The sequence below is a fragment of the Borostomias antarcticus genome (genome assembly GCF_949987555.1).
Source record: "Borostomias antarcticus genome assembly, chromosome: 1".
NCBI lineage: Eukaryota > Metazoa > Chordata > Actinopteri > Stomiiformes > Stomiidae > Borostomias > Borostomias antarcticus.
In genome coordinates this window covers 22,695,310-22,722,086 of record NC_140234.1, presented here as the reverse complement: position 1 = coordinate 22,722,086, position 26,777 = coordinate 22,695,310, and the positions used below count along the sequence as shown (strand labels likewise).

General features: G+C 44.9%; 1 protein-coding gene across 1 annotated transcript in view; it reads left to right on the top strand.

The window, feature by feature from the left end:
- The window catches only part of ncam1a (neural cell adhesion molecule 1a), a gene marked incomplete at both ends in the record, with an annotated part of 207,112 nt that overhangs the window by 133,196 nt on the left and 47,139 nt on the right, over positions 1-26,777 (top strand). The window contains 7 exons of the mRNA XM_084437495.1: positions 10,471-10,545; positions 14,442-14,651; positions 15,155-15,298; positions 16,825-16,962; positions 19,031-19,148; positions 20,451-20,611; positions 20,896-21,038. Coding sequence (XP_084293621.1) covers positions 10,471-10,545; positions 14,442-14,651; positions 15,155-15,298; positions 16,825-16,962; positions 19,031-19,148; positions 20,451-20,611; positions 20,896-21,038 — 989 coding nt within the window. The remainder of the gene's footprint in view (positions 1-10,470; positions 10,546-14,441; positions 14,652-15,154; positions 15,299-16,824; positions 16,963-19,030; positions 19,149-20,450; positions 20,612-20,895; positions 21,039-26,777) is intronic.

Below are 26,777 nucleotides of genomic sequence, written 5' to 3'. Positions count from 1 at the left end.
CACACGCTGTCATTATCCGAATGTTTGGCTATCGAAGGGGGAATAAAGCCTGAGCAGTCCTGAACAGCGCTACCGTTGTAGAAATGCTAAGACGTACAGTAGCCTTAAGACAAGCCAGGTTGCTGCCGTAGAACAACGATACTCTAGCAACCCTGACGACTCGCATTGGCAGTAGGCCAGGTTGGTAGTAAGGCGGTTGATTTGCATTGGGGGTTGACCATTACCAGAGACTCTGGGTTGAACATGTGTTAGGTATAACTGTATACCTTATTAAGAGAGATTAATGTCGCTAACTAGCATCAGTTAATTCAACCTGGGTGTCCTGGACCAACCTAACCTACTGTAATGCTATGCTGAGAGGGCAAACCGCAAGCATCATTAGCGTTAACATTATTATAATTGATGTGAGCGGTAATTTGGGAGTAACACTTTTTAATTTAATTTTTGAATGTGAGAATGCTGGCACTAATATAAGAAAAACTACTTGTTAAACTACTCAATTAGAGAGAAAGAGAGAGAGCATTTTGTCTCTGCAGCTTTGGTCACCCAGAACATTTTGCTCAGACAAGTGATACTGAAATAATATTCTGTCAATGGTCTGCACTAGAGAGGGGAACAAGAACTGTCTGTGATCATTGCTGTTTCCAAAAGCCGCCATAATTAGTATTAGCTATAAAAGATGTTGACCCTGAACGAGAGGAGCTGATTTCAGTGCGACTCAATGACCAGAATGGAGGCCGTCATACTGTAGCTCAGATAGCTGTTTGGACGTGATATCCATTTTGTTGTTGTTGTGCGTCCCAAGAGCTTTTAAGTGCACTGTCGATAGATCAGACCTTTGTGCTTCTGTGCTCTGCACAATGCGGCTCCCATCCCTCCCTTGGGCTGGGACTCTGCTTAACATTTAATTGTTTTTTTTCTTTTTGTGAGCCCTGGGGCCCTGAAATGTTCCCCGAAAAAGGCGCCAAAGCCTGATGTTCATTGAAACAGACCGACGTGTCACGATGAATCAGTCTCTCCCTCTCATTCTTCTCCAACACTTCTCAACTCCGCCAGCCCCTATGACCCGTGGCCCCATCTCTCTCTCTACTTCTCACCCCCCCCTCTGTCTCTCTCTCACTCCCTCTCTCTCTATCTCTCTCTGTCTCTCTGCTACACTCTCTTCATCTGTCTCTCTCGTTATCTGACTCTCTTTGTCTCTCTCTCTCTCTGTCTCTCTTTCTTTCTCTCACTTCCTCTCTCTCTGTCTCTCTTTCTCACATTCCCTCTCTCTCTGTCTCTCCGCCATGCTCTCGCTCTCTGTCTCTCTCTCTTTCTCTCTCACTCCCTCTCTCTTTCTCTCACTCTCTCTTTCTCTCTCGTACTCCCTCTCGCCAAGATCAGAACGTCGTGTCTCCACCCCCCCCTTCTTTATCTCTGTGTAAGTCCAATGCGGTGGAAAGCCTATCTCCATCAAGTGAGAAGAGCGTTCTGCTCCCTTCAGAGAGAGAGAGAGGTTTTATCTCCAGCCTGCTGGAGCGCCTGCATCAGGGCCCCCCATAACCCTCTGCTCCCCCCCTCCCCCCACCACACACACACACACACACATATATACATAGGTGTTGGGATAGGGTTAGAGTGTAACGTCTCTCAGAACAGCTCTGCTTCTGTGAAACTGACCATGTGATCACTCTTGTCATGTTTAGATGTCATGCTGGAGGGCTTATAACCCCAGCAGAGGCGTGGTCTGAACGAGGTTTGAAATGAAAGGGGCGGGGTTGGAATATCCCTGCGGTGCGTTATAGTAACTGTTGTAAGCGATACAATATGGTTAGTGCAATTGACACATAAAATGACACTACAGTATTATAATCCTGTTTGACCTTTAAAACAGAAAGGAGCCGTCTCTCCTCGTTAAACGCTCCGACCTCCCAGCGTTCCACGCGCCACCCGAGCGTGCGCCGACGATCTTAGTCTTCGTCATCGTCTTCTCAAAGGTCCTCTCCGTTGGCCTACCTAAACAAATAAATCACTCGCTAACAAAAGCACTCGCTAACGAAAGCCCCCCGGCTGCATTCGTTCACAATTAGTTCACGAAGCGTCATTTTTTTCCAGAACGTTTTTTATCGGCATATTCATTAAGGCGCTTTAATGCACATTGGCCAACTCGCAGCCTCCACCCTCCTCTGCATCGATCCCCTCCATTCCTCACTCGTTAATAGCGTGGGGGCCTCCTCAGACGCTGGAGAACAGCCTCCTCAGACGCTGGAGAACAATTGCCGTTGGTGCGCTTTCCCTCCCCACCGGCTCCCACTCTTTAATGCTATTAGTCAGGCCTGATGAGATCTGGAAATTTGCGAGACACCCACACAAAGTTATGCAGTCATGCACAGCAGTGAGGACGGAATCCTCTCCCAGAGTTGAGGTACTGTATCGAAAGGAAAATCTGAATCCAAGTGCATCGTGGGTAATAACAGACCCCCCCCCCTACCCGCCTCAAATCGTCAAGAAAGGGGCGAGCTGATATGGAGATGATGAATCACTGCTGCATTGATCGGTAGCTACGCTGTGTCTCCGCGGTTGTGTTATGTAATGGAATAGGCAGTCGTGTGGCCTGCTGCAGTTGTGGTCAAAGTGCTGATAGCTTTCCTGCCTTTATGAGCTACATTGGCGAAGACTATTGATCTGTAGACATTAATTTTATTGCTCTGCTGATGTTACTTCTGACAGCATGCTCTATTGATAGGTAGGTAGGTACTTTATTAATACCTGGGGGGAATTGCACCTGTACAGCAGCCAAGGTCCTACATAATAAATGATAATAATTAATTATATTTATAAAGCACTTTTCATTGTGAGGAAATCTCAAAGTGCTGAAAAATAGTTTAGCTAGCATTCCCTCCTTCCCAAAATGTTTTAGCTAACGTTAATATTAGCTCAATTCCTGAACTTAGCTTAGCTTAACCCAAACCAGCTAAACGTTAGCCTAACCTCATTAAGCTAAACATAACTTCTGTAAACAATAGCTTTATAGTTTCTGTAGTACAAAGACATTTAAGAAGCACCACCCAAGACCTCAATACAAATTACAATAGATATAAATATAAATAAATATAAATAACAAAATATAAATAAAACACACAAGAAATGCAAACATACATATATACTGTAGAAACATGCAAGAGAAAGTGACAAGTGTACAAGTATCAATCAAGTGAGAGTCTCAGTCAGTTGGTAGGTTGGTAGTGTCCTATCCAAGATCCTCAGCACCCACCAAGCTGACTCAGGTCCACTTGTCTTGTCCAGAAGAGTGGGACAGTCCGGCTGGTATGAAGGACTGCTGTCGCTAGCTCCAGTCACGCTCAAACTGAATTGAGAAGCACTCGAAAAATGATTTTTCAATTACGGTTCTTTCAAGTTCTAGCGTGAATCGGTGTAAAATGAGAACAAGAGCATTATCCAGACCCATTATCAGTGAAAGGTAATTGCCCCCCCCCCCCCCCCCCCCCCTTGCCTAGTGGCAGAGCGTGTTCGTGCCGCATGGCCGGTGCTTCTCACATGTCGTGAGGAAAGTGTAGAAGTGGAATGATCTGATTGGGCAAAGCTCTGGCAGGGTAGGCCCGTTAATGAGGTCAACTCTTTCACCTCTTCACCCAGCCTGTCCCCTTGCCCTGGTGGCATCATACACACACACACACGCACGCACGCACACACACACACACACACACACACACACACACACACACACACACACACACACACACACACACACACACACACACAATAGGAGTCCTAATGACTCATATTGAATCCTACTGAGAGCAGAGGTACTCATTGTATTGTATCCCTGCACAAATAACTCAATTTTATTTTTTGGTGGCATCATACACACACACGCACGCACGCAAACACACACACACACACACAATAGGAGTCCTAATGACTCATATTGAATCCTACTGAGAGCAGAGGTACTCATTGTATTGTATCCCTGCACAAATAACTCAATTTTATTTTTTACGCCCTTCAGTTGCCAAGTGTGTGTATGTTTGTGTGTCCGTGTATATATTTTTTACAGTGTATATTGTAATTCCATTGATTCTGCTATCTATGAGAGGAGAGCGACAATTGACTTGTTTTATTTGATTCAACACCCTCCAAATGCCGTGTGTGTGTGTGTGTGTGTGTGTATGTGTGCGTGTGTGTGTCTATCTGTCTTCGCCTGTGGATGCGCCTGCCTGTTGGTGTGTGTGCACCTATGCGCGATTCACACACGGAGTTGTCTGTCTGGAGCTTAAGCTAGCATCGCGCGCCTGGTCGGACATGGTTGGCATTCTAAGCTCCCAACAGCTGGCTGGTACTGTATCGTAATGGAGCCGTGCCTCGCCGGCTGCCAAGCTCAAATTAGGCATGCATTCCTCCGCAGCCAAGATCGGGGGGAGAACGACCTCAGACCTCGAGACGTCACCGAACGGCGCCGAGGAGGCCCTCCTGCTCTTCCAGCTCAGCACATCGCAGGCACGGAAGAGTAATGAGGACACGCCCGGAAGGGAGGAAGCGTTTTGGCCTATTCCGTCCGCCCCCTTCGGGGAAACTAATGTCTCAACTTCTGTGAAGCGTGAGATGGCGACGGCGTCGTCCGACGGCCCTCGATCGCAAAACCTTCTCCGGGTAAAAAAAAAAAAAAAAGTCCCCCCAAAGCCAAACGAGGTAGTTTTTGTTTTCCGGTTAATGGCTCGGCCTCCGAACCTGCAAAGCACTAAACGGGGGTTATGGGTAATTGAAAACATGAATCACAGATCACCCCGTAGCCCTGCGGCCTGTGCTGAGCGTTGGCTGTGTGTCTTCTGTTACTCGCAGCAGAAGTAATGGCTGAACAAAATGTGTCAGGTAATGAAAAAACGGCGTGCGACGGACGGACGGACGGGAAGAGGAGGAGGAGGAGGAGGAGGAGGAGGAGGAGGAGGACAGCACCGCGGCCGAGTCGGGATTCATCTGCGGCCGGTGTTTGGGCTGCAATTCGCTAGATAAAGGCGTACTACTGAACTAATGAGCAGTGGATGGTGTTATGCCCTTAATTAATGACAAGTGCCAACGCATATTTAATTTCAAACCTTTATTTATATTCGCGAAGCACTGAGGTTTACACAAAGACACACATCTTCTACGTGTACAGTATGAGCGTAGAAGCAGTCCGATTGGCTGTGAACGCCTGGGGGGAGGGGCCTGAGTGCTGGGTCTTGGGGTGGTGGATGAGGCTCAGCTTACGTTTGAATCTCATTGCTGTTCTCTTTAAGGGCTTAAGAGGGAACTCACCTATGTCTTCACTTAGTTTTGTCAAAGTGTGTGTGTGTGTGTGTGTGTGTGTGTGTGTGTGTGTGTGTTTGTGTGTGTGTGTGTTTGTGTGTGTGTGTCAGGTGTATGCTTGCAGGCTTTTGGATAGAGCTCACATACCTCTCGCCTTGTTCTGTCACAGGCTAGGTAGTGTGTGTGTGTGTGTGTGGGTGTCTGTCTGTCTGTCTGTCTGTCTGTCTGTGTCAGTGTGCGTGTGTGTGTGTAAGAGAGAGAGAGAGAGAGAGAGGTACAGTATACAGTGTGTTTGTCTGAGGTGTACAGTGTGTGTGTGTGTGTGTGTGTGTGTGTGTGTGTGTGTATGCGTGCATGTGTGTGTATGCGTGTGTGCGTGCGTGTGTGTGTGTTTCTCTCTCGGGTTTTGGGATGGAGCTCATTTACCTCTCCTTACTTTGCCAAGCTGTGTGTCCATGTGTTGTGTGCCTGTGCGCTGTGTGTGTCTGTGGGTTGTGCGTGTCTGTGGGTCTGTGTTTTTAATCTTTTCAATCTTTCGAAGGGATCTGTCTGCATAGGTAGAGTCTTGGCTATGCTCTTTGATCAGAGCACCCTGGCCTGTCTAGTGAAGCATTGTAAAACAGCTCTCCCTGGCTGCAAGCGGTAAAAATAGTCAGTTTGCTGTCAGAAAAGTTTAATATTGGGAGCCCGATAAAGTTTGACACCCCCAGCGTCAGACTTTTATCGGAAAATATATGGCTTAATCTAGTTGTATGTTCAAGGTAATTAGCCAAAGGTTTTTCTCTGTGACTGCTCTAGTTTTCACCTCGCTGCCCCCTGTCTTGTCCAGTGCTATGTGCCATGTGCTAATGTGACAAATCAGTGTTGACATGGAATCGTTGATTTCAAAGATAATGGAAATTGTCTGTCTGAGACTTCATTTCCATGAAACTACAGTAGATGCCCCTCAGCCCTACCTCAATGAATCAATATGTTTCTGTCAGGTTGGAGACACAGGTACTGTAAGGTACTGTCCTGCATTCATTGTCCAGCTAAGATTAATGATCTCATTCAGGTATGGGGAAAGACATGCCATCTATGTATCACATTATATCTCAAGACTGGCTAGTGTGCAAATTCTATTCAAGCCTATATGATTGAAACATGTTTAAACATGTGTCTTTAACATGGTCTATGCAGTACCATGGAAACTTTCATGCTGTATTATGGGGCAATATATTTTCTTGTTCAATATATTTGCTGTCGGTCCTCTCCAGGGTAGACAGAAACCTTATTTAATTAAAAGCTATTAGCCATAGGACAGTTCCCTGATTGTGCTTTAATCTAATTTAAATTTAACCTTTATCCAATCTGTCAAATCGAATTTAACGTTGGATATGCAAATGAGGAGGCAGTTAACACGTTTAACTCTTAGAGTAATAGCTTTTACTTTAATTGGTCAGGCAAGTTTTACAGGCAGTCTCACATCTGATCCTTGGCCCCAGTAGAGATATCCGTTGGGGCCTCAGACATTTATAGCTGCCCAATAAACTGCCTTATGGTATATGCTGCTCACCTCGGCCCTGCAGTTCAACGGCTCTGTCATCTACACAAATCAAATGTCATGTTCACATTCTGTACTTCTATTTTTCCCGAACACACAGTTCAGAGGTGCAGATCCAGAACAATTGCTGGGGTTATTTCACCGTTATTAAGGGATAAAAAATAAGAGCGGAGCAGCTTGGCACACAGGGACCTCCCTCTGGCTGCAGTATTTTCAGGACCCTGGAGGCGGAAACCGTAGCGACAGAAACTGTAGCGACGGAAACCGTAGCGACAGCCGGCGTCGCAGTAGCGAAGGTCGATCTTACGCCTCATTCCGTGCTTATTTGTTTCTTGCTGTACAGCGAGGACATGGCTTCCTCACTTTTGCTGCGCCCACAGTAAGAGCTTCAAAAAATAGCTCATGTCCTGGTGGAGTAGAACGGCCCTGTAAACAGCCCTTTTACCCACTTGGCTTTAAGTCTGTGACATTGTCCATAAATTCCGGTTATATCCTCTTGTGTCCAGGGTGAGCGTTTGGGTTTGCGGTGCGGCTTTGCCTTTGTCCTTGCCCGACTTGGTGCGGCAGGAAATAGGAGATGTTATCGTTGTACATGTTTCACACAGTATAGCTCATACCAGCGCAGGGAAACCTGCCAGTTCTGTTTCCAACGCCTCCAGGGCCTGTGCGTTTCCCTATAACAAAGCCCACATCGTTTGTGTGGCAGAATCCCACTTCTTTCCAGCGAATATGCCTTCATATGACTTTCTCAGTAGATCACTGGGAAGATTTAAGCATGGATTTCAGTTAAGTCTTCCAAGGCAATATATATTCCACTCTTTCAGCATCATCGTTTGGATTTTGAATCTCACATTGTTGCCAACAACATTTTAAGAAGATATCAGTTTTTAAAGTCTTCAACAGGCGGAAGAACACATGGTAAAGATTTAATATCAGACATGACACAATGTGTTATGAAAAGAAAACACTTCAATATGAGGCGTTATTAGTTTGAGGATAGAATTGGATGTTGATTTGATTTAAATTTCATCAATCTCTTCCAAGCCAATAATATATAATAAAACTATAGTGGGGGTGCATGAGCAAACAGTAGCAAAAATAATTGTTTCTCTGTTGCCAGTTAGATTTACAAGCTTTATTTTACCCTCCAACAAGAAGCCCATATATTCAGGCCTACGGTTTTACAAACCTCCAATCTTGCTACGGAGAATGACCAGTAATTCATTACAAGGTAAGGTGCAATGCTGAAGGGCATTTTTGAAGAATGTCACTGAGTGTGTAATGTATAATGCAAAAGCCGCCAGAAACAGGGAAAGGTCTCTTTGGTTTCTATTAATATGTCCCCTGCGCTATGCTGGCAGAATTTTAACAGTGCTGGGCTTAACTGTCACACTGTGAGAGGCTGTTAGAAGAGTAACGTTGCTCCGTGTTGTTCCTGTGCTGTCAGCTGTCAACCACTTGTTGATAGTATTACAGTAGCATCAGCTGGCACCGTAAACATGACAATGCTCATTGTGCTGTGGTTCTGAGTAGTCTGCCAGAAAACCGCACAGTTGAAGAATAACAACCTCCTATTATCCTACCCAAGAAAGACAAAGTCTCTGTATCTGCTCATCGCATTTCCTCGGACACAGTCGGCCTGATAGCATTCAGAACCTGGTTCCGATACATGTATCTCACATCCTGGCTGGAAGCGGGGGGGGCATATAATCGACTAAATGGCCAATTAGTGATTGCTCCAACGGGTATCAGAATAAGTCAGCCCGTAGCTCAGGAGGTAGAACGGCCGGCTGGGGTCAAGAAGGTCTCCGGTTTGATCCCAGCTACCCGGCAGTGTGCCGAAGTGTCCTTGAGCAAGACACTGAACCCCAAAATATCTCACGTGTGGCACGGTGGCACAGTACCTTGTACTGTCGCCTCACAGCAAGAAGGTCTCCGGGCCTTTCTGTGTGGAGTTTGCATGTTCTCCCTGTGTTTGCAAGGGTTTCATCCCCCCAAAAAACACCGTCCGTCCCAAACGACGACAGACAGGAGCACTTGGTTGGTCCCCGGGTGCGTCCCAGCATGCACCCTGCCTACTGTCTGTTCCCGGCTGCCCTCGGGGGAAGGACGTCGAGATGAGTTAAGAGCAGGAGATGATAAGTTTTGTTGGTGGACGCCCCTGTCATTATGTGTGAGTGTGCGTGTGTGTGTGTTCGGTGTTGCCGCCTCCCACCGTGTGATTTGTGTTCCCGGTGTAATAAATGTAAAGATGTTTGTTGTTGTTGTTTTGTAGTTTCAGGGGGTAGTCAATTCATGTCTCACACTGTTGTTAGTCTCGGTAGGTTTGTATGCTAATCAAGATTCCTTGTTTCACATGCTTCGCAGTGTCACTTTCTTGGTGTCAATCTTTGCAGAACAAATGTGAGATCTGTTTATTTAAGAGTGAAACTTTTTAGCAGTTAACACGCCTTGCCATCAGAACATTCTTTATAGTTTCTCCTTTTGCAGCCCTCCAGTGTATTAACATGTAAATCCCTGCGGTCTATCGCAGTCTTGTGACTTTGAAAGTATATTTCTCCTGTCTCTCACGAAGTTGGGCTTTTGGCTGTGCAGGGGAGAACAAACACCAGCTGTATTCTACCGGAGAAATTCTAAATCTCATCTCTGTCACCGACTTCAGCCGACGCAGAAAGATGAAATGTACTGTATTAGGCGCAATTCCGGCAAGCCCATATACTTTGATTGATGCCGTTACATTTCCTGACTTCCAAAGAAAGAACAAGAGAACTGTGATAGCTCAGTCAGGTGGCATTCATTAGCAATGAGTGACAATTAAGGCTTTCGGCCCCATTGTGAAATATCATCGACTCGTCCAAGAGCCCCGGGAAACGTGTATCGAAATACGTTTGGAAGAGGCTCGTAATTTCACTCAATTTCACTCTATACAATAGGCGCCTTAATTGTCATATTTAGCCAGAGAGCTAGATTTGCTGTGAGGTTTTTTTTCAGTAAGCGAATATGACAGTACTCAAGGTTGCCATGGCGACGTGTTCCACATCACATACATGTGTGAATATCCAGAATAGGAGAAGAGAGGACGGCACACTGTTTAAATAGCTCCCATAGTGATTTTAATGTTTAAAAAAAACACTACGGGAGTTATTTAAAGACTGCCTACCTCTCTTCTCTTATCAGTTATATGTGAATACCATCCTCCTGTCCTCTCTCTGGACCCTTAAAGCTTATTCACACTGATCACAGTAAACCTTGCTACAGAATGCTTAATGCATTAGCCATCCTGGGGCTGTGCCAGGCGCCATACAATAGACACGTCATTATCTGCGTCCCGGAAATATATTCGCCTGCGGTCATTGTACGAGCCTACAAAGCGGCAAAGTTCTGTGGAACCGACTGTACAGTTAGGAATGTGGATTGCCCCTCGTGTTTCTACGTATGCTCTGATTAAAGTCTGTCGGATCTGCCCGAAGACGTAGCTGTGCATTTCTCAAAACTCACGCTGACAGAACATGCTGAAGTCCCTGCCCTTATAGTCTGTCCCGCCTGCCCCTCACGTTCGTACGCTCACCACCCCCCTCCCTTTGAAACCAAACGACTCATCCTCGTTATCTTCTTCCTCCCTTCCCCTCTCTCTCTCCCAGCCTCCCTCCAGGTGGAGATCGTCCCGACCCAGGGAGAGATCAGCGTGGGAGCGTCCAAATTCTTCCTCTGCGAAGGTAGGTGCGCCGCATACCGCATCGCCACAGCAACGGTCGTCAAACCAGGGCCGCGTGCCAGTAGCGTTTAGACAGCTTGACAACAAGGGAACTGAAAACGATGTCCGGAGCCCAGCGAGTAAAAGACACTTGTTGGACTCCTCAATGAAAGAGCTAGGTAAGCCACTCAGAGTGCAGGGTGGAACTATGATGATCTTGCTTATGGGTAATTAGGCGAGTTCCGTTCAGATCAGTGGTGCTCAAAGGGCGAGCGTCCCAGCCCTTATGCTGTTAGAGTTCCCATTGGATGGGTGCCTCAGCTCAAAAGTGGTCCCACTACTAGCCGGTCAGCTCACTGCTGCTGGCAATCCTGGCCAAGTGAAAACAAGTATGTCTGAGAGCGGAGGTCTATGGACTGAAAAAATAAGAGCCACAGAACTTTTTTTTTCTGTGTTATCAATGTCTCGACGGCGTGTCGTTATTCCATCACGAATGAAGAGGAATGCGTTCCACAGATACGACGTACCCCGGCTTCACCCCCTGGTTTAGAGAAACAACATTCTCGAGAAGGACAGATTGTTATCCCATAGTTTCAATTCATGTCTTTTTCATTTGAAAGTATATATCATTTGGGCTAAGAGGGAAAATGAACCTTTGTGGTGGGATTTGATTTGATTTGATTTTCGCATGACCTTGACACTGAGCCATTGGGAATACTGTTCAGATGTTTATATATTTAGATGGAAATTCTGAAGTCATGTTTACTGGATGATCTAGTTACTGTTAATTATATTTATGTATAATGTATTCTTATTAGGGGCTGGGCAGCCTCAGCTGCCGGCCCCTCTTCTATTTCCCAATATTCTGAATCTTCTTCTTCCTAGGAAGTCTGACTTCCTATGCATGAGAAATCACCAAAATGTTCACATAGGTCCAGCCCTATGCCAGAAATCCTCAACTGGCATTGGGGGCCAATAGTCCTGATGGTGGCGCAACAGCAACCAAAGTTTAAACATCATAACAAATCAGCCATACGTGCACTCACTTTGCAACCACCAGCAACATGTTGGCCCAAGTGAGCAGAAACTTCCATATGCCACTGTCAGGAATTATGAAGTCCATCACTCTGTTTTTCTCAAAAACTGTAAAACCTATCAAGCCCACAGTTTTTGGTCAATTGAACCCCAATTGCTACACTACATCTGCAGACTGTCCTCCACAAACGATCTTAACAGATTTTTGAAATATCAAAAATTGAGCCCACACCGCATCAAAATGTTTTAATGTAAACAGGACTGTATGTAGCTACTGCAAATACTCACTCAATACATCTCCAAAATGTCATGATAAAACAGATGTAGTGTGATTTTTTTCAGAATTTAATCTCAAAAACAGAATTTTTTATAATATTTTGAAGTCTGACCTTTTTGTCACCTCAAACTATTGCTGTTCATACAGGAAAAATACACTACCATCAATCCTATAGAGCAACAGCAATGTCTCCACAAATCAGAGATTGTATTGTTGGCAACCCCGCCCCAATAGGGCTTGGGAAAATGTAGTCCCAGACACGACCATCTTGTTTCTACACAGGTGTATCTATTTGTCTGATTGGCTCTACTGCATAGAATCCTATGCAATCAGAGAATAGATACACCTGTGTAGAAACAAGATGGTTGTGTCTGGGACTACATTTTCCCAAGCCCTATAGCGGACCCTAGGACTACAACTGGCTAAATTGACTCTGATTGAGAGGACACCTGTGGTTAGTTTGTACAGTATAGCCTACATGTAGCTCCCCTCTTGTTCTTTGTCTGTTCATTATTTGCTGTAGCTGTGCGTTGTGGCTGGTGTTTCCTGTGCCATCTTGTAAGTTGTTAAGCTTTGTCTTTTGAACTCCACTTGTTGAGTGTGTACCTTAGTTGTATTGTTTAGTCTGTGGTTTAGTTTTTTATCCATTGTGGTGCCTTTAACAAACATTTTGTGGAAACTGATGAAACCTCCACAAAGACCTGTGACATTTACATAGACCACAAATGCCAAAATGGCAGTGGCACACAGACAAGGGAAGCAAGTTGCAGAAATTAGCCAGAGGTTGTCTCTCTAATAAATTTAAATTAGGGCGTATTCACATATGTTAGTGCGCACCATTGATGCGCACCAAAAGCAAAAGTGATACATTGTTTCATTTCTTAGCTACTGCGGTTCACTTTCACACAGCACTTTCTTTACTCTGGTCCAAATGCAGCACCACAAGTCACATGAAAAGGCTCAGTGCTGTCATTGGTCAATATCTTTCTGGGGGCGGGTGCAAGAGCGTCATGAAAAACTCCCGGGAAGAACAAATTTATAATGGTTTATAAGGTAGTTGCATCGGTCCGAGAGAGCGCGCTTACACACCATAACTGGTGCGCACAAGAATTCAGTTGAAGCCGCTCCGAGACCACCCCTTCTGGAGGGTCTCGGTGCGGCTGTTTTGGTGCGCACCTGAGTGCGATTGCGGTGTTCACACAGGCCTAAACGAAGCGCTCTCGGGCCCAAAGCTCATTTGGTGCACACTAACTAGAGTCTGTGTGAATACACCCTTAGTGTTACAAATGAAAGATCTCAAACAGAATCCACACATGAGGCAGCATGCTTTCTGCCTCGCCCCTCTTCTCCCAGGCTGCTTCTGGTCTGGGTTTTCCAGTTTTTGGTGAGGGGACATGGCGGATTGCTGAGGCAGGTGTGGACAATCAGCCCAGGTAGTCATTAAGCTCTCCTACCCACAACCTGTGGGGTTCTGGGAACTGCAGTCCCACAGCTAGCGGCCACTTTGTGGCACAGGTGGCCATTTTGGGTTGTGAGGGCCCCGGGTTGCCACAGTATTCTATCAACATCCACGTTTTGAAGTAAAACAAAGTGTGCTTACTCTACGTACAGTAGTTGGACTGAAGCAATTTCAACCAATAATATGACATCCACCCTCAATCTTCAATTGTCAGCAATACAGCTGACTCATTATTTGGCTAGTTAGCAACAGCACTGCATGTCTTTGGCTGTTCGCATTTCATTAGTCATTTAGCTGAAACTTTTATCCAAGGTGACTTACATAATTGCATTTAACATTCGAAGTTAGTGTACTACTATTCACCAGAACTCACAAATGCATCTCCTTTCTAAACAAGTGACTAAGTGTATAATCTAGTGCTTAAGGTTAAGTGCAAAAGTAAATAACAACAAACAATATGTGCTTAGGAGGGACAATCCTGGTAGAACTTCTTGAAGAGGTGAGTTTTGAGCCTATGGTGAAATATGAACAGTCCTGTTGTCGGTGGTCAGTTCACTGTGTGGCCAGGACAGAAAAGAGCTGTGGCCATGTCACAACCATAAACCGTGTTCCATCTCCTAACTGTAGCAGTTAACAGGAAAACATATGCCTGCACCAGTTTGTGCATACTGTATACTGTATGTGTAAAGCTAGACTCATATATTTTTCATTTATCTCCAGAACAAGTGCTGCTCAGCAGCTCGAATTACTGTTTTTACAGTTACAGTACATCAGTTTGTCCTTGTTTGGAGTGCTAGACTTTATGCTGGGTGGTGCTGGGCCTGGCTTTTAGATAATGTTTTAGGTTTGTCTGTAATGTCAGACTGATTTTCACCTTGCGGTGATGACTACTGTACATACTGATGAGATATTCTGGCGGTAGGGGGTTCCTATTGACTGATGTCTAATATTGTTTAATGCGTACCTCAGAAGGAGCTTCTGCTTTCGAGGTAGCAGTAGGTTATTTACTCACTCAGCTGCAGACAAGAGAATGAACACCTGGGTCGTATACACACACGTGCACGCGCTCGCACACACACACAGACACACGCGCGTGTACATCTTCCAAACCAACACCTCTGCTCTCCTCCTGTCATCTGTCTCGCAGTTGTCGGAGAAGCGAACGACATCGATTGGTTCGCCCCCAATGGCGAGAAGATCCTCCCCAACAGACAGGACATCTTTGTGAGTCGTAACGACGAGTCCTCGTCCACACTCACCATCTACAACGCGGACGTGGACAGTGCCGGCATTTACAAGTGCGTGGCCAAGAGTGGGGTCAAGGAGGCCCAGGCAACCGTTCACGTGAAAATCTTTGGTAAGTGTGGCGGTCGTGTGCTTACTTGGAATATGTCATTATCTTGTACACTAATCAGGTCTGTTTGTTTTTTTTTGTCTTTGTTTAGGCGAATCTGGCCAGGAGAGATTTTTCATTTTCCTTTCATATATCGCAATGATTCACTTCCATACACTATCACCCCAATTAGCGTGGATAATCAAAAAGCATGTCTTTCACATTAGCTAGCTTTCAGTACATCATTTGAAATACTTTTAATTATGGTCTTCCTACGTGTTTGTCTAACTCAATTATTCTCCCACACAGACTTTTTTGTAACTCTCCAAACACGTCATCATTTATAGAAACCAGCATCACAGCAATGAATAATGACTCATAAACAACAAGTCGAGATGAAATGGTGCAAGAGTGAAGTACTGTACCTCACTTTGAGGTTGCATGCCAGATAATTGAGGTGTAAACGCCTTCTTATTCCAAGGTTTGATAACACACTGTAATATTTCCGCTGTACTACCACCTCACAGAAAAGATCACCTTCAAGAATTCCCCGTCCCCGCAAGAGTTTAACGAGGGCGACGAAGCCGACATCATCTGTGATGTCGTCAGCTCACCTCCTCCCACCATCATCTGGAAACACAAAGGCACCAAGATCCAAGTCGCCAAAGACGGTAAGACAGCGAGGGAATCAGGGGTGCCAATGTATGGGTTGTGTGTGTAGTCCCCCCCCCCCCCCCCCCCCAGTCCTCTCTGGCTTTCATCCTCTCTGCCAAGCTTTTTGATCCCCACTCATTGTTCCCTTACTCCACACACCAGTACAGCTGTGCATTCTGGGTAATTTAAGAGTTGCCTACATACAGCGATGGATGGAGCATGAACAGAAAACAAGGCCACTCTCTGATCAAAAGGGGGAAATTATGTTGTCAGTGGAGAGAGGGTGTCCGTCCGAAGACTTTGTACTTTGTACAAATGGGATCTCTCACAGGAGGAAGAAGTATGGAGTTTGTTTTTCCTTTTTGACCGGACTATTTTAACCTTAGAAGACCCCTCCCTCCTCGACCGCTGGAAGGCACAGAGTGACCGCAGCACTCTGGTGTGTGGCGCTCTCTCTTTCTCTGGACCGGGATGTGTTTTTCTCTGGAAAAACCACTAATTGTAGCTGAGATTGAAACCCCAAACTGCTTATGTAAATACCACTTTCCACATTGCTTCGGTTAACCTTTTCATATCAAAGCCGCACAGGCTTGTAGCTGAAATTATAACTCCTCTTTTCATGCTAATATGTGTTTCACAGCTCAGAGAGAGAGCGCTATTTAAAATGCTTGGTTAACGAATTCAAGAGCGTTTTACCCTCTCAAACATACATTTCCATCTGGCACGGCTTCAAAAGAATGCTTGCATTAATATGGCTGCCATGCAATATTTTTTACACTGGCTGCCAGGTGTTTGAACTGAAAAAGCCTTTGCAAAATATGTACTTAAGGCTTTAACGTAATACAAGTATTGTTAGTGGTTTGCATGCACTTTATCCTTATTGTAGTGAGCATGCTCACAAGTGTAAATGTGAAGGGGAAATCTGTGTGCTGGCACGCTTTAGCTACTGATAGATAGATAGAGAGATACGATAGATAGATACGATAGAGATAGATGTCTATCTATCTAGTAGTAGTAGCTGAAGCATGTTAGCACACAGCTGACATGCAGGACATGTATTTTTATATACAGGAATACAGTGGCACTATACAATAAGCCAGCACAATGTTGAATTAAATGCTGCTTAATATTACAGCATATAATAACACACACTGTTACTGAAAGAAGGTTGATGTAGAATTTCCCTTAGTAGGCTTTGTTTCATTTGGTTGCTGAATTGAGGGCTCTGCCATGTGGTTCCACTCAGGAAAATGTTACCCCTCCCCTACTTTTTTTGTTGCACAAGACTGAAATAACTCATGTTCTATTTTTGTGTCTCAGTAAGGTTCCCCGATGGGGTTAGAACAGTGTTCCCCTGTAATTCAACTCTCCAAGTCTAACTCAATCCTGCTGGTTGTGTTTATTATGTTATTACTCAATACCAGTTCCTGGGTACATCTAACATCCAATACCAGTTACAGGGTACATATCCAATACCAGTTAAAGTGTACGCCTGTAACTCTCTTCTCTTGCCTATTTGGTTTTTGTTTTTGCTTTTGCACAGTTCGATTCAGGATCATGGAAAACAACCACCTTCAGATCCGAGACATCAAGAAAACAGACGAGGGGATGTACACCTGCGAGGCTCGGGTGATGGCCAGGGGAGAGGTCGACTTCAAGATGATCAAGGTCATCGTCAACGGTGAGCACAACATCCGCCCCCTCTCGTCCGTCTGACACTCGCCCTCTATCTGACCACACAGCCTCTATCCACATATCGAATTGCAATGTCATTCATTCATTCATTCATTCATTCATTCATTCATTCATTCATTCATTCATTCATTCATTCTTTCTATTTGTTAAGAGTAACAAGCACATTGATGAACATCCATGGAACATAAAATGCACATAGAATGTAAATGCACCCAACCAATTATAGCCAGAGGCTAATTTCCAAAGGCAGTCCCCCTGCCAGGAATTAAAGGCTGTTCCTAGTGGATACAAAGGTTAGGACATGGCAGATATAAAAAACATCTGAGAAAATCTACATAGTGGAATGGTACACAGTAGTGCTGTACGATATATCGTTTACGCATCGCCATTGCTATGTGCGCTTGCGCAATAGTCACATCGCTGGGCCTGTAATTTCTCTCCTGCTACGTAGTCAAACTCAAACACGTCATGAGAGTTCAAAATTCAATACTAATTTTCTGCAGTATTGATAGGCTACTTTCCGCACTATCGATACCAGATGGCTTTTTCTATCTCTCTACTCTGACCTTTTGGAAATTGCGTTTTGACTGTTACAATGCATAAAAGAATAACATGGATAGAACATCTTAGAATAGCAGAACGTATTAAAATCGAATAGAATATCCTAACAAAATGAAATACAGATAGGCCTACTTTTTACAATGCTGCGCAACCGTGCATTTTAGAGAGATTGGGCTGGACTTTGGTCAGCAGCATCCTGCTCAAAATACGCTCCCGCGGCTATGTATGGAAGCAATCAGTCATCAGTCTTATAAATCATATAATTAGGAAACTCAGTCTATTTTATCAATGTTGTATAGAATATAGCCTATTTTTGTTTTGCCTATTTTTTGTTGTTTGCAAAGAACGTTCTGGAAGGAAAGTGAAAGGGCGAGGGCTGCTCAGTCGGTTACTCTAGACGGTGGCGGAGGATTTCCAAAAGCAAAAGTGCCTATTTGGCAATATTTCAGATTTAAACCCAATGCTAATAGCTGGGGAACCTCATAACATCAATGAGTCAATCTGTGTTAATCAGTTCACATTCCTGCTCCGCCTCAACAGACAGCAAACACTGAGATCAGTAGACTACACCTGACATTGTATTATTCCATTAGCCTACTTCTCCTGATGTTTTAGGTTTGTGCCGTGGTATCGTTTCAGTATCGGTATCGAGATATTTTTAGCAGGTATCGTATCAAAGTTGTAATTTTGGTATCGTGACAACACTATATGGTAGTTTTTCTGACATAACATGAATGATTCAGACCAATCACAATTTTAGTTAGTTTTAGTTGAGTTTTGATATGATGCTTAGCAGCCCTGCCCCGCTGGAAGTCAAATAAAATGACAATGACAGAGAAAGGGGACGATTTAGTGGTTAAAAGAAGTCAACGTCTGACATTTGGTGTTACTTCGGCTACCGAAAGGCTGAACATCAAGCCTGGCGACAGCACACGTAGCAATTAGCAAGATTAGAGAAGATGACGAGAACTAATCGGAGGCTCCCACGCCTTGTTTTACATATCGCAATATATATCGCAAAAAAGTATATTGCTGCAATGTATGTTTTTGTCAATATCGTGCAGCCCTAGTACACAAGAGAATACAATATACATACAGTATACATAGTACCATGTTCAAAATCCTAGTACAATAGCTAAGGCTCTTATGCTATAGACCCTGCCATACAATTATTTATAAAGGTAGTGCAGAAGGATAGAGAGGAGCCAGCATGCAATGTGTAGGTGAAGTAGAAATCCTGACTTAAGTTGAATTCCTCACCTACAATCTTGCATTGATTAGTGTGTCAGAAAAAGCGCCAAAGCATTGTGTTGTTTGAGATCGCGACGGGGGTCCACTTTTCTAACTACGTTCTGTATTGCCAGGTCAGTTTTTTTTCCCCCCGTAAAAGTCCATGCAGAATCACCGTAGACTGGATCGATCTACTTCTACAGCATCTATACTGCCTCTAAACTGCGGCCGTGTCTGTGTCTGTGTCTGTGTCTGTGTTGCAGTACTGCCCACCATCCGGACCAGGATGTCGGAGGTCAACGCTACAGCAGACATCAGCCAGTCTGTGACGCTGGCTTGCGACGCCGACGGCTACCCAGAACCCACAGTGACCTGGGCCCGGTACGTCTGCTCTCACTGAGAGATCATTCTTTCATTGTTTCATTGGGGGCGGCTGTGGCTCAGGAGGTAGAGCGGGTTGTCTAATGATCGTAGGGTCGGCGGTTCGAATCCCGGCTCCTCCTGTCCACATATCCTTGGGTGAGACGCTGAACCCCAAATTGCTCCCGATGAGCAGGCTACCAATTTACATGGCAGCTGCCGCCATTGGTGTGTGAATGTGTGTGTGAATGTGTGTGTGAATGGGTGAATGAGAAGCGATTGTAAAGCGTTTTGGGAAAAGCGCTACAGTATATATAAGTGCAACATTAACCATTTACCATTGAAGAAAGCACAAGAAGAACACAAGAACATTAGAGTAGTTTATGGCTCACAAGAATAGTTTCTGGATTCGAGAGTGAATATGACTACTGCAGTGTTAGGGGACTGTTTAGCATGAAATGACTCAGCAGCTGTATTGACTTCCTATAATTAGAAGGCTTGAAGGTGGCCAGAGCTGTCTTTGATCCTGGCAGCACGAGAGTGAGCGTCCTCCGAAAGAGACCTCCCACGCGGTGCTCAGGGACGCCCCCGCCACCTTGCTCCACGCAGAGTAGAAGGAGAAGAGGGCGCGGAGACACGCCTTGCCAGGGAGGAGAGGAGAGGAGGGGTTGAGGAGACACGCCTAGCCGGGGAGGAGAGGAGAGGAGAGGCTGAGGAGACACGCCTAGCGGGGGAGGAGAGGAGAGGAGAGGTTGAGGAGACACGCCTAGCGGGGGAGGAGAGGAGAGGTTGAGGAGACACGCTTCGCCGGGGAGGAGAGGAGAAGGGAGGTGGAGGAGTAGAGAAGCTCAACCATTTGCTAATTATTTCCCGAGCGGCTGACGGGGATGTCATTTGTCTGAGACCTCTCCGGGATCCCTGCTTCTGCCAGCATACAGATGAGGAACCACGCCACCTCCAAACCGGCAGCACACGCACACATCCGACTGGGAGTTGAATGGGGAGATTCAGGCTGTTCCGAAGGAGCTGCTCGTTCAAGAGTGCAAAGAAATGCCTTGACACTATCACTATGCAGTGGTTTGCGCGGGCACCCTTTGTGAATCACGGATGACACAGTCCCTGTTATTGTAATAAGGCAAAATAAAAGATGTCTTATTTCTTAGATAACAGAGGCGAAGCTGTAGAGAGTGCTGTTGCGATTGTACACCAATCCCCTTTCTAGCTCTTTGAAATGGATTTTGCTAGATTAAAGAGGGCCATTTTTTACTTCCAAAGGCAACCTCTTATGTCTTTAACCCCCCTTCCCCCCTCTCTCCCCAACAGTAATAGCGTTGTCCTTGTAACGGACGATAAGTTCGGCCTCAATGAAGACGGCTCGGAGTTGACGATAAAGAATGTGGAGAAGTTGGATGAAGGAGATTACACGTGCATCGCCAGCAACAAGGCAGGCGAGCAGGAGGAGGAAGTCAGCTTGAATGTGTTCGGTAAGATCTAAACTGCAGTACTGTACACTGACCGTAGCTGCTGAGAAACAACACCATAATGGTCTCTAGCACCTTTTGAAATTGTTTTTTTGATTTTCATCTTGCCACACAATTTAAATGGATATCTTGGATCCACGATTCCAATTTCACAATGGTTTGACCGGTTGGTTTTTACTGTCGGTTCATCTTACAAAGCCATGCACATACGGCAAGCAAGCGGTGGCTCCGTTTAAACGTACATCTGCTGATAATGATGTCTCACTTTTTGCCTCTGTTTCCGATAGTGCCGCCCAAGATCAAGTTCCTGAACAACCAGACTGCCTCCGAACTGGAGGAGCAGATCACCTTGACCTGTGAAGCCATGGGAGACCCGACACCCAGCATCACCTGGAGCTTCGGCCGCAGGGTGTTCACTGAGGGAGAACAGGTACTCCTGACTGGGGGGGTCTAGAGTTGAGGAAGGGGCAGCAAGGCCTTCACTGAGGGAGGTAGTCCTGTTTGGGGGGGACTTCGGGGGGGAGGGGCAGTGTGGAGCAGGGTTCACAATGAAACTAGTACCAACTTCTCAACCTGCTGAATATTGGTGCCCAAAGTTTTCGAAGCGAATCGCAGCTTAACTTGATTCATTGCCTTGCCACCACCCCAAGTCCCAAGAGCAGAAGGCCAATGTCTGTAGTATAGTAGGTTACTTCGCAGTTGGTCCTGGTGCTGTCATGCCGTGGTTTCTCATTTTATAGGATCCTCAACAAGATTTACCAGGTACGAGTTTAAACACAGTTCAGGTAATGGATATTGTACATGTTATCTGTACAGTATGTCGCATCCCTTGTGGGGGGGGGGGGGAAATCAGATCCAATCACCCTCCCAGTAAAGTCTGTCACCGTTTTCACTACCGATCGTATCAGGGCTCATCAGTTTGCTCATGCTGTCTGCACGATTCACTGTGAGTCCCATCGATCGCACTCAGGTCCCCTATTCCCATCTTGCCGAACATCGGGTCGGATGGAAACTAAAAAGGCGTTCGGGTACAGATACGGAAGTCTCCCTCAACAGATCTATCATGTCCTCTAGCTCTGCTTCTGTCAGCACTGCTTTCATTAGTTGTTCACTCCATGTCCACTTGGAGACCCGTTTCTCAGGCGTGCAATTCAGCCTCATTGCTGCGCTCGGAAAACGAATCGCTACGCAGCTTCATCGTCGTGCGCTGAACCCCCAGGGTATGCAGTACGCATCACTCGTCATCCCAACGTTTCATCCCAGACCTAAGTCATAGCCGGTTCCTTAAAGGCGGGATAGGCGATGTTGGAGAAACCAGTAAGTGTAAGCCAGATTTACTTAACTTGATTGAATCTAATGGGTGAGTCATGCAAACGGCAGCGCCCCAAAGTACCAGCGTGAAATGAGCTTCTCGGTCGTATTGTAGAAAATGAATCGGTTCACCAAGTCCCAATCAAAACGTTTCATCCCACTGCAGCTCTATTATGTATATTCTTCATTCCGCTGTACTTTTTTCCCACTGCTGCTGTACTTTTCCACTGCTGAAACACATTCCCTTCACAGGCATTACTAAAGTACAGGGGTTGAAAGTAGCATTAAGTTCTTCTTTGACCTGCCGCTGTCTTTGTTGGAATTAAATTTACCATTGCGAAACATCCAAGACTTATTTTCTCTGTCATTGTTGCTTGGGATATTTTTTTGCAAGAACGACTGCTGCCAACATCCACAGCACTAGATACAGACAGTCAGCTGCTGCTGCTGCAGACGTCTCGCTCGCTCTCCTCATCAACCAGGAAGAGTAATCTAGACTTTGAAATCAACGATCAACAACAAATAACGTAGGTTGACAGGCAGGTACAGAAGGCCTTCAAATAATTTCAAGGTGTCACCGAAAAATCGCCTATCCAACCTTTAATGGTCACATTCCATCATTTTGAGCTTCATAATTCCCCGAACCAATCAAGCGCTGCGCTCTACATCAACAACTGCTAACAATCAATCTCAATCAATCTTTAGCCACGGTGAGAAACTTTTATCTCTCATCCTCTCTCTTGCATTCACACTGTTACCCCTCGCTGCCTCCCTCTCTCTAATACTATACATGAACTGACTACATTTCCCACGTTGCACCTCTCTAGCTACTAGCCATATCCATTCTGATCATTATTTTTGTAAGAGTTTTTCATTTAAAAGGTCAAACAATGGAAGCCAATTATCCAAGCATGCCTCTGTCATTTGACTGAGTAAAAAGGGAATCGGGGGAAAAGGAACCTTCTAGAAGAGTCAGTCCCTCGCGACGTTCCTTTGCCCCACTTCCCCCTCTTCGCTTTGGTCGGTTCGAACCTCACACAGAGTTACCTTCTGCGTTTGCATGGGCGGTGCAGCTGATGAGCTGTGGATTGGTGAAGATGTCCTGTGTGTTAAATGGATGTTGGGCGGGGTTTGCATCTTCTCAGAGGGTAGACGGTATCTCAGACTTTACACGTGTTCATTCACAGAGAGGTTGTTCATCATCCTCTACTTTTGTATTGCTATCTACCCACATTACTTTGTCACGCCCTTGAATACAAGAGGTATTTCAAACAGCAGATCAAAGCTTAGAGCTTCTTTATCATGACAATATGGTACACATAATCTGTTAGATAAATAAGCAGGCTTTAGAGTCAGGTGAAGACTTTTATCACTAAAATAATAATAACTAAAAGGCAATTTCAAATGGATTGTTGAAGGTTTTCTTGCTCCATTCTGACTACAGTATTATTCAAAAAAATACTTCAGGTACAGTAGGTACAGTAGGTCCATTCTGCCCTAATTGTGTGTGTGTGTATGTCCTGAAACCAGGAGCATATTGTACAAAACAGATGGTATTCCATCCATACTAGACTATGTATACTTAAAGCACTCAGTCACCTTGTCAGTGTTCATGCTAAGGGGAGAAGCAGTGAGGTGGATGTTGCTAAATCTGGGTCACGCTGCCCTACTTTACTTTCAATCCTCCAGCACAACTCAAGTACTGTGAGTCAGAGAGAATGTTCTAGAATAATGGTTCGACAGTTGGATCATAGGAGAGAAGGAGCAATGTAGATTGAGATTAGTTTTCGGGTGTCCCACTCCATCTATTTTGTGTTGTGGACCAGGTGAAAACAGCATGGACTGCCCTCTAACTATAGTGATATATGGCGGAGTAGGGTTTCTGATTCTTTATGTATTATTGTATTATTATCATTTGTTGGTTGAGAGAGTAGAATGGGAATGGTAAACGGTGGATACACAGTGGCTCACAGTTAAAGGGATGGTTTTGATGTTATCTCAGTTAAAAGGGCTGGTTTTGATGTTGGCTCACTTAACGGGATGGTTTTGATGTTGGCTCACAGTTAAAGGGATGGTGTTGATGTTAGCTCACAGTTAAAGGGCTGGTTTTGATGATAGCTCGGTTATAGTGCTGGTTTTGATGTTGGCTCCCAGTTAACAGGATGGTTTTGATGTTAGCTCACAGTTAAAGGGATGGTTTTGATGTTAGCTCACAGTTAAAGGGATAGTTTTGATGTTAGCTCACAGTTAAAGGCATTTCTCCTGGCGGCAATCAGATTCAATTCCCCATCACTATTTAGCAAGGATACCATTGGAGAAAAAAAAAAGCTTAGTGCCCAAGATGATTGGATTGAAACAATAGTGTTTTTTTCCCCCCTAACCCATAATGATAATCGGTTGCAGCTAGACCTTACAAGTCAAGTCAGGTGACTGTGGCTCGATTCCTGGCTCTTCCCGTCCACATGTCGAAGTGTCCCTGAGCAAGACGCTAAACCCCAAATTGCTCCCAATGAGCAGGCTAGCACCTTGCATGGAAGCTGCCACCAGTGGTGTGTGAATGGGTGAATGAAAGGTCATTCATTGTAAAGCACTGTAAAGCACTATGTCCATTGCGGTAGAAAGGAGCTACTGTGTGTAATTGCAGTCAAATTACCATACGCAAGACTAACTCACAGCTAATGAGATGCTTTTGACGCTCACAGTTATGTTGTTTTCAGGCCTGTGGTCCACATCTCATTCATATACAGCATGTTTCAAGTTTTACAAAATGTGGGAGGAAAATAACACATGATATTGAAATACGCCTTCAGTTTCCGGCCCAATATCATTAACTGTCACTCAAACTAGCAGCCTCTGCAGTTCGAGACCAAATAACTTTTAATTGTGTAGTATGCGGCTCAATGCACTCCTTTCCTGGGTTGTGAATTACCCAGTAGGCTACAGCAGTTTTAAACACACCGCACATTCCCCATCCATTCAACAGTGGTCTGCACTGATGCACTGTGCGACGGTGTATCGAGCCTCAGCTAAGAAAAACCTTCGGAATAAATCAGAAGAATGCTAACATTGTATTCATCCACACTTGACCTGGGACGATTGTCAAGGCATAAATATCAAATTCCCAAGATTCCTTTCAGCCTGTGGGTTCCGTTGCCTTCTCTGACAGTGTAGAATTTTCAATCCTTTAAGAGGATGTGTGTTGCCTGTAACCCTCCCCACCCCCCACCCCCCACAAAAGGTCAAACTTGACTCAGTAATCAATCAGGGATAATGCTGTATAAGTCGGAGAATTTTAAAACACCAAACACATGCCATATCCCACTTTCTGTGGTGGAATCAGTGACGGCCAAGCTAACAGATTTCATAAGCTGTTCCAGTTTCCAAGAGAACTTGGGATGTTCGAATATTTGTGCAATATTTAGGACACAAATGTCTCACAGATTGACTCTGGTTTCTCTAATCACAACAATGGTGGCTACTATTAAACCTCAAACTATTGAGGCTTCAGACATTCGCCCTTCAGAATGAGTATGTATTAGTCTGTAGAGGACAGAAGTCAACAGATCTGAAAAGAACTTGGTGACTCCAATGTAAGTATCTTTAGTTGCCTATTATAAAGCCATTTATCAGTAATGATCAAGGACTTGTACAGTATAGCACAGTGCTTAGGTGACTGATGTCTAAAAATCCTCACTAAAGTGAATAATTCCCCCATTAAAAAGGCCCCTGTCATCACCACTCACTAATGCCATTTAACTATCTTTTCTGTTCACACACACTGTCTCCCTTTCTTTCTCCTTCCATTTTCCATGTCAAAGGGGGATTGATTAACGCCCGCCGTAATGGGAACTTCCTGCTGTTCGTGTGATAAAAGCTGTCACACATTCCATTGGTTCCTTGTCATTCCCATAATTTATCACTGAACATGTTCCTCCACCTCGTGGTCCATTCTTGTCATTTCGTTTATCAGAATTGTGGATCAAATCTATGAGTCTGCACACGCTTGCATGCATATTCATCAGGCCGCCATGACAGAAAAGTCATTTGCAACCTAAGAATGAATGCATCGATTAATGTTTCTCCTACTAAAAAGGTTAACTTTTTGAATGTCAAAGTCCTGTGTATACTGCTATGGATTTCATTGTTGCATGAAGACCACCTGGCAATGAAAAGTTCAATTGTAGGATTAACAAAGGATTGGATGGAACCAAAAGTGGAGATTAGGATTTGAAATGTGAACAATATCGTGTAATAGCTGAATTTAGCTAGACTCTAGGAAGAGGTCATCTAAAAATAGCGTCTGACAGGAATATCACTGATTAGCTGATTAACTAAATCCATCAGTACCCACTAGCTCATAATTACTGTAGGTGATGTGCTCTCGCTCGCTCGCTCTCTCTCTCTCTCTCGCTCCCTCCTCCCCCCCCCTCTCTCTCTCTTCATATTTCATTCATTAATGGTTAATAATTGAAAACGCCCCCGCATGTCATGGGAGATGGAGCCATAGTTTGGCATTTTGACCACTTGTCAGAAAGCGTGTCCTGGGGTGGAAGTGCCCTTTAACCCGACTGAAGACACCAGAAGAGCAGCTGTGGGAATCCCTTTGCTTGGCAAGACATGTTCACTGAAAATGTAAATAGTCTCCTTAAGAAACCAAACCCTTCACTTGCAATTGCTCCTTCCTGTGCGTTTCCTTGGAGTTTAATTTGAGTGTTGAAAATTATAATGTTTGAATCGTGCTTTTTATGTTTTTAACATGCCCTTTTAATAATGTATTTCCTCATTTAAAACTCATGCATATTTTGTTTTGAGCATTAGCTCATTTTTCTGGGCTGCTCCAGGCTAAATGCAGGCTTCA